The following is an 8,069-nucleotide window of genomic DNA, read 5'->3' on the forward strand; positions in this document are numbered from 1 at the left end:
TCATTGATATAATCCCACACCGCTCACTTTCAATTTCTTTCTGTTATGCAATAAGCTGGCAAAATTGATTTCAGCCCTTGTTTTCATTTTTATGGCAAACCATATCATTTAATATTCTCATACGATCCCTTTCACCAGCAACCTATATTAGAATTGCTAGTCCATTACCACATCATTCAATTTGAAATCATACTTAAATTGTATACATATATAAATTATGTAACGTTTTGCCATGTTCTCTCTAGCCCCCATCACGTTCGCTTGCATTCTCCTTATGACATGAATGATGCAATCATTTTTGTATAATATAATATATTGACAAATATGATTCGATATCCACTGTGACAAGTATTATACAAATAAATATTAAAATTGTCAAAATGAATACCCATTTATTTCGACGTTTAGTGTCTCCCCCACCAATTTCAATCGTTTTATTGAAATCCTAAGCATCTCAAATGCCTCCTTAAAAACCAAAAAGAGTAAAACCTTTTTCTAATGCTCTCAACTACATTAAAAATTTATACTTAGATCAACATCTTTATCTAAAATAAAGCATACATAACAATTAAAAATTTTCAAGAAGTTAATCACCAATTTTCTCGTGTAATACCCCAAATTTTGGATACTGACCAAAATATAAATTTTGAAAGTTAAGTGGCTAAAGTATAAATTTTGAAAAAGTTTAGGGACTAAAATGGTAATTTAAAAAATTCAATCCGACCCGTAAATAAATAATTTACCTCAAGAATGAAATTTATGTGTTAATTAGAATTTTCGTACGGATTTTGTATTAAAAGTTATAAAACAATAAAGTTTGAGAAAAAAAATTCGTTAATTAGATCGAATAGAAATTTCAGGAAAAATTAAAGGATGATAAATTAGACTTCAAAATATTATTTCCACATTTTAAAATGTTGGAAAATAATATAAACCTTTGGATTTGAGGATTTAATTCCATGTTAAATTTGGACAATTGGATTAAAGTGGCAAGATTGTAATTTTTGGGAAACTTCAGGGTAAATTGGTAAATTGTGAATTTGTTTATTCATCTTTGAATTTTGGAAGATGATAAGATTGAGGTATATTGGTTTGATGGTAAATATGAAGTTTCATTAAGGGTAAATTTTTTCTTTTCCCAATTAAATAAATTTAATATTCATTAAAGCATAAATTAAAGGTAAATTAGCATGAAATTGATCTAAAATTTAATGTCATCTTATTCATCTTCTTCTCCATTTCCGTGAACCCCTCAAAGGTGAGAAAAAATAGTTTTCCATATTTGAGCAATTTCCTTTGGATTTCGGGTTCTGTCGTGAAGTAGAAAATTGTTCTACGCGAGAAACACTATCTTTTGGTAGCATTTATGCTTGCTAATCTTGCATGATTTCAAAGATCCAAAATCCTAGGGTTTGTGTTCACATTAGGTTTCATGAAATTGATGATGAATCTTGATTTTTTTGAGGTTGTAGATTCATTTTCAAGCTTGTTTGATGATTAAAATATGTTCAATCTTCCTAGAAATGCTTCTATGATTTTTGGTCAAAAGATGGAGTTGTAGAACTTTGTGTTTTGATGAAATTTGATTAAGGCATTGATTGTAGAGAAGTTGTAAGGTTGGATGGAAGTTGATTTCATGCTTGAATCGAATCAAAATCGAGCAAAATCATGGAAACCTTAGTTATAGACCTTTAGAACATTCAACCAAAGCTTGTTTGGATGAGAAAATTATGCAAGGGCTGAAAATGATGTAGGAAGTATTTTGGTAATTTTAGAAAAGTTAAAGGACCAAATCAATAATTTTGGAAAAATGATGGGTTGTTGTGTAATTGTTCTATAATTGATGTACTATGCGGGAAATTTGATGTTTGGGAATTTAAATGAGTGTTAGGATGTGAAATTTGATCATTTTGGAACTTTGGAAAGTTTGGTGATTTTTATACAATATTCGAATAGTTGGGGTGTTTAATTGTAACTGTACCTTTGTAAAAGTACTTGGTTAGTAATAATTTCAATGCTGAAATTTTTTGTATTTAAAATTTAAGTGATAAAATGTTGAAGGGCCATTTTGTATAATTTGGAAAAGTTGGTGCCAATATTAAAAGAATTAATAAGTGTTGAAGTGTTTTGGTAGAGAATAAGTTTCAAGTATAATTATGATTTTGTTTTGGAAATGTATTTATGTTAGTACAATACTAGCATATGCATCGATACCAATTTGTGATTTTTTGTACAGATCGTGATTGATTTTGTGATCGAAACAAATCGAGTATAAAAGGATTAAGTGTGGAGCATATTGAAACACATCTTTTGAAATATATATAAGTGTCAAGGTGAGTGCAATACATGCATGACATTGTTCATAGATGTTTTATACATCATCAAGAAGACTTGGGATAAGTCTACCTTGTTTATATCAGCCTGATTTTATGTCATTATTCATAATATCGACATGACTTTAATATGTCAAAGTGTGGAAATCATAATGCATTGATCACTGATAATTATGATATTTTGCCATGAATGTTATTTTGGTATGAACTGCCCTAATGTTAATTATACGGTAACACGATGCCATGGATGAATAAATTATACTATATGCCCAAGAAAATTGTTGAATGAGAAGGTATAGATGGCATGCAATATAATATAGAAGCTTCATGTTAACATTAGAACTAGTGTGTAAGGACACTAAGTGCAGGTGGTGGGCATAACCTTATGTAAAACTAAGGGATTTTTTTAAGTATAACATTATATGTGGCGCCTTTTTTATTTATCCATCATTTACGTTTTATGTTTGAAACCTTTTATATTGTAAAAAAAGTAAGACAAAACATGTTTATAAGATTACCATTGTAGGTTGCGCCTTCTTTTAATTAGAAACCATTAAGATTATTTGTTTCAAACCATTTTTATTAAGAAATAGTACAACAAAATAGGTTGACAAGTGTAACATTACAGGTAGCGCCTTTTTTAATTGTCAACCGTTTAAGTTATATGTTTTAAACATTTTATATTATGGAAAAATAAGACAAAACATGTTTATAAGTATAACATTATATGATGCACATTTTTTAAACTGTCAACCGTTAATATTTTATGTTTCAAACCATTTTTATTATGAAACATTAAGAGAAAACAAGTTTATAAGTCTAACATTATAGGTTGTGTCTTTTGAAATAATAATTATTTTACAATTTTATGTACCGTTTATTTCTAAAAATTAATATTAATTGTTACTTCATGGAAGAGTAATAAATAGAAACAACCCGAATATTTATTTGAAATCAAAACTTAAGTTGTAACATTTTACAAAATAAATTTGCTTCATTGTCCCAAAAACAAGAACCATAACAAGTGTAAAGGTTGGCCCTTAGTTGCAAAACTTGATCGGCTAAGTTACAAGGACTGTGCTTATCACAATTGTAGTCGATTAGTTTTAGAGGCTATTTCTCATCTTAATCAATTCCCTACAATTTACTTTTCTTGCTTTTACTACTTTATTTTATTTTATTCAATTTATTTAATTATTCTAATCTCTATTTTTGTTTTTTTTGTTTTCAGTTCTTCTCGATCGATATCAAATCAATTCAAAATTAGAAAGATCTGAATCCCTGTGGACCAACCCCTTCTTCCCTATTTTGTCTTATAGCTTATTTATTTGAGGAAAACGTCATATTTATTTGACAATTACGATGCTTGTCACCATTCATTTATAACTCTGATTTCAAAGATTACCATCGCTGCTGAAATGATTGATGATATAGGTCGATAAGTCTGGTGGGTAGTCTCTACAAAGTGCTAGCTTGAGTTCTATCAAAAAGATTGGCGAGCTGTTCAAATGAAGTTGTTAGTTAAACCCAATTTGCTTTCACTCCCGGTAAGCAAATTACAGACTATATCCTAGTTGCTAATGAGGTCATAGATTTTCTAAGGCAAAAGAAATACGAAGCTTTGGTGTTTAAATTTGACTTCAAAAAAGCATACGACACAGTTGATTGGGCGTTTTTGGATTTGATTCTATAGAGTTTGGGTTTCAGCGATAAATGGTGTACTTGGGTAAAGATGTGCATCTCTACAGCCTCAGTATATGTTCTAGTTAATGGCTCCCCGACGGCCATATTTGCCATTAAAAGGGGTAAATGAAAAAGGTGCCCCCTCTCCCCTTTAAAGATCAATTTTATAGGGAAGCACTTAGTGTCATTATCCGTAAGTCCACTGTGATAGGTTTGTTTGAAGGTGTAAAGGTGGGACCAAGTGAATTAGAGGTCTCAAATTTGCATTTTGCGGATGACGTCATAATATTTTCAAAGGCCAATGTGCTATGCATCAAACATCAAGAGTCTTAAGAGTTTTAGAGGTTGCTTATGGGTTGAAACTCAATGTGAGAAAGATTAAGATGTTCGAGATCAATTTGGAAGACAGAATATTGAATCTCTGGGCTCAAACAATCAAATGTGGAGTTGACGTGCTACCAACTCAATATCTTGGGCTTCCACTGGGGGATCGTTGTAAGTTCAAATCCATGTGGCAGCCTATTATCGAAAAATTTCAATTCAAACTGAATGGTTTGAAAGGGAAGTTATTGTCTTTCGGGGGCCGTTTGACTTTGTCAGATCGGTACTTTCAAACTTGCCAGCATACTTTATGTCTCTATTCCTAGTACCGACGGGGGTAGCTTCAAAGTTAAACAAGCTGGTGGCAAATTTTATTTGGGGTTCTTTATCCAATCGAGCAATCCACTAGATTAGGTGGGAGAACATCGTCAGGCCAAAATCTGTTAGTGGACTCGGATTTTACGATGTAAGTATGAGAAATAGATCTTTACTTAATAAGTGGCTATGGAGATATAAAGAAGAACCTCTGAGCCTGTGGAGGAGAGTTATAGACGCTAAAACAGAAAACGCTACGAAAAGCCTTTTGCCTACTTCCATCCATGGCATGAACTCATCAAGGATATGGAAAAACATTACCATCCGTCTACAAAGTCAAGATGATGGATTTACAAGTAATTTGCGATTTTTGCTTGGTGATAGAATTTCATTTGAGTTTTGGTTAAACTCGTGGACAGGGGACTGCTCACTTAAATCCTATGTTGCACTGATACGGGGACGGGGACGGAAAACGACAATTTTTAAAATTACAGGATACGGGGACGACAAGGGTACGACATATAAAATAATTTTAAAATTATAAATATATATATAAAAAATCATAAATAAAGTTAAATATCAAGACTCAAACCACAATATTAAGTTTAGAATAAGTAGGACAACCCTATAAAGGAAGTTTTATAATTTTGATGATCGTACGAGCCACTGTTTGGAAGTTAATGGAAAGGTTTCATTAAAGTAAGTTAAAGAAACACAAAACTATCTGTCTATAACTAATTTTTTCCCATTTATTCTTTATTTTCCTTAGATACAATTTTAACATGCTCAGAACTTCAGAAGTCTATAACACATAGTTAGGTTTCATATAATATTATATCAGAGCAATCAGTGATTTTCTGTTCTGGCCTAATAAGCGAATAAGTTGTTCTCTAATCTGCCAAAATGGGGTAAAAACCTTACTAGTAAACCTTGCCTAAATCAGGAAATCTTACTTGTATCTTAGCATAATCAAAAAACCTATACCACTAGTTGATAGACAGAAAACATGCATCATCTCTATAACTAATGTTTTCCCATTTATTCTTTATTTTCCTTAGATACAATTTTAACATGCTCAGAACTTCAGAAGTCTATAACACATAGTTAGGTTTCATATAATATTATATCAGAGCAATCAGTGATTTTCTGTTCTGGCCTAATATGCGAATAAGTTGTTCTCTAATCTTCCAAAATGGGGTAAAAAAACTTACTAGTAAACCTTGCCTAAATCAGGAAATCTTACTTGTATCTGAGCATAATCAAAAAACCTATACCACTAGTTGATAGACAGAAAACATGCATCATCTGACCATAATCATGGAAGTTTAACCTCACTAATGAAGCTTTTTATAAATAAATAACGCAAAGGAGTCATGATTTGTAGCATCAATCACAATTTACCCATAGTTACATGATTGTAAAGTTATCAATGAAGCATGCAAAGGGTATAAACAATCATTGATGAATTGGATTAAATCCAAAATCGCAAAGGAGAAAACAAGAGATACCCTGAAGGATCGATTTGAGGGCCTCTTGGTTCATTAACTGTAACACCAGGATGATTGGACCTCGATCCTTCACCTTTTGCTGAACTACAAACCACACACACAAATAAAAGAGTAGGTAAATAAAAGAAAATTATTCCCATTGGTCATCCTAAACCCTAAAAAAACTTCCAATCATCCTTAAAGCCTAGAATAACATCCATTTGTAGAGAACTACAGACGCTAAAACTACAGCTAAGAATTGTTCGACATCAATAACGGTAAAGACTAAATTTGCTTAATTACCTTGGAGGGTCAACTGCTGAGAAATTTAACTTGGATATTACTTCTTTTTCCAAACCATTCACTAATTTCTCTAAATTATTGTACAAAGCAGAGTAATTTCCACTTGTGTTCTCTCCACCAACATAGTCATCAATACTGCAGCAGTCAATGAAACTCCAAAAGCATTGATTTAAACCACAAAAATTAAACAAAAAAGAGAACAAAAGAGAAGATAGTTACTCGATTTCAAGATGAGGGGGTTGAGAACTGTTCTCAGCCAAAGTCTCGACAAACAATTTTCTATTCATAACCAGACATTTCACCAAAACTTTCTTCAACCCTTTCTCGGGATTGGTATAGACAAACGTAATGGTCTTCGAATTTGTTCCAATTATCGGTTCCTACCTCGTCTAAAAACCAAAAATGCTTTTTAAGGAATTGAAAAAGTAATAGTAGCAATCAAATTAGAAAGAGAAGAAAAGAGAATACCAGTAGAGGTATAAGAGAAAACGTTGTCGCACAAAGCAGCATGCCCAGTGGCGATGAGGGCAAAACTGGCCGAAAGAAAAGTCACGTGAATGGCGAACGCGACCTTGTCATGGTCGTTCCTAAAATAAGGTCACGCCGCTCTAATGACGGTAATCACCGTTCTCTCGTTCGATATGTTCAAGATTTTCTTAAGGCCATCCCCGAAATGTCCCCAGCGAGCACCAAAACGTCCCCTGTATAGTTGATCATACCCTGCCACCGTGACACATCCCTGGTACGTACCCCGACCGTCCCCATACCATCCCCGTGCCAGGGACGTTTCGGGTACTTGAAACGCCCTTCCTCTGCCGTCCCCGTGCAACATAGCTTAAATCTGCTTCCCCTCGTATTTTTGCTCTTGCTCTGAAAAATGAAGGTAAGGTCTATGACTTGGGAAAAAAAATGGAGTTTGGGAATGAGAAATTGTTGGGATTTTCGGAAGCTCGAATCGACAACTTGAACGATTTGCAAAGAGGGGTCGGAACGGTTTTGTGTTTAGGGAGTAAGGAGATTAAAAGATAGAGAATTGCACATCGATTTATAGTGGTTCGACTTTCTCAACCAAAGTCTACGTCCACTACCTTAGCTCCTTCTCTAAGGATTTTCCAACAAATTCACTAATTTGTTCTTTGTTTTGAGGATAAAGAGTAACCTTACAAACTCCCTAGTTTTTCCGGGCTAAACTAGAACCTTTCCCTAGCTTTTACATGGGATTAGCTAGAACCTTTCCCCTTTAGAAAATGATAAGAAATGTAAACAATAAAAACTCTCTCAGGTAGGTGTTTACAAGAATTAAGCTCACAAGAACAAAATATGTACCAGAGAAAGATGAAATAAGAATGAAAAACTTTTTGCTTGGATGGTTATTCTCTTTTCGCTTCTTCAAGTGTCCTTAGCTTGTATTTATAGCTTGGAATGTGTTTGAAGTCGTATATAGCTGTTGGGGATGTTTTAGAGCCGTTTGGGGATGAGAATCAATTAATAAAATAGCTTGGAGCATGGGGGGAATCGATACCCCCTCATAGGGAATCGATTCCCTAAGTGTAAAATTCAAATATTTTGACCGTTAAACAGGGGGAATCGGTACCCCCTTGGGGGGGAATCGGTTCCCTCCGAGCAT

General features: G+C 33.3%; 1 protein-coding gene across 1 annotated transcript; it reads right to left on the reverse strand.

Moving 5' to 3' along the window:
* Window positions 1-6,123: 6,123 nt before the first annotated feature.
* On the reverse strand, window positions 6,124-7,274 carry LOC120195659 (probable proteasome inhibitor). The gene is made up of 5 exons (XM_039197613.1): window positions 7,068-7,274; window positions 6,827-6,831; window positions 6,662-6,721; window positions 6,443-6,577; window positions 6,124-6,244 (listed from the first exon to the last, which is right to left on the reverse strand). The coding sequence occupies exons 1-5, from the start codon at window positions 7,272-7,274 to the stop codon at window positions 6,124-6,126; spliced, it is 528 nt and encodes a 175-aa protein (XP_039053544.1).
* Window positions 7,275-8,069: the final 795 nt, after the last annotated feature.

This window comes from Hibiscus syriacus, unplaced genomic scaffold (assembly GCF_006381635.1).
Source record: "Hibiscus syriacus cultivar Baekdansim isolate YM2019G1 unplaced genomic scaffold, ASM638163v2 tig00117017_pilon, whole genome shotgun sequence".
Classification (NCBI taxonomy): domain Eukaryota; kingdom Viridiplantae; phylum Streptophyta; class Magnoliopsida; order Malvales; family Malvaceae; genus Hibiscus; species Hibiscus syriacus.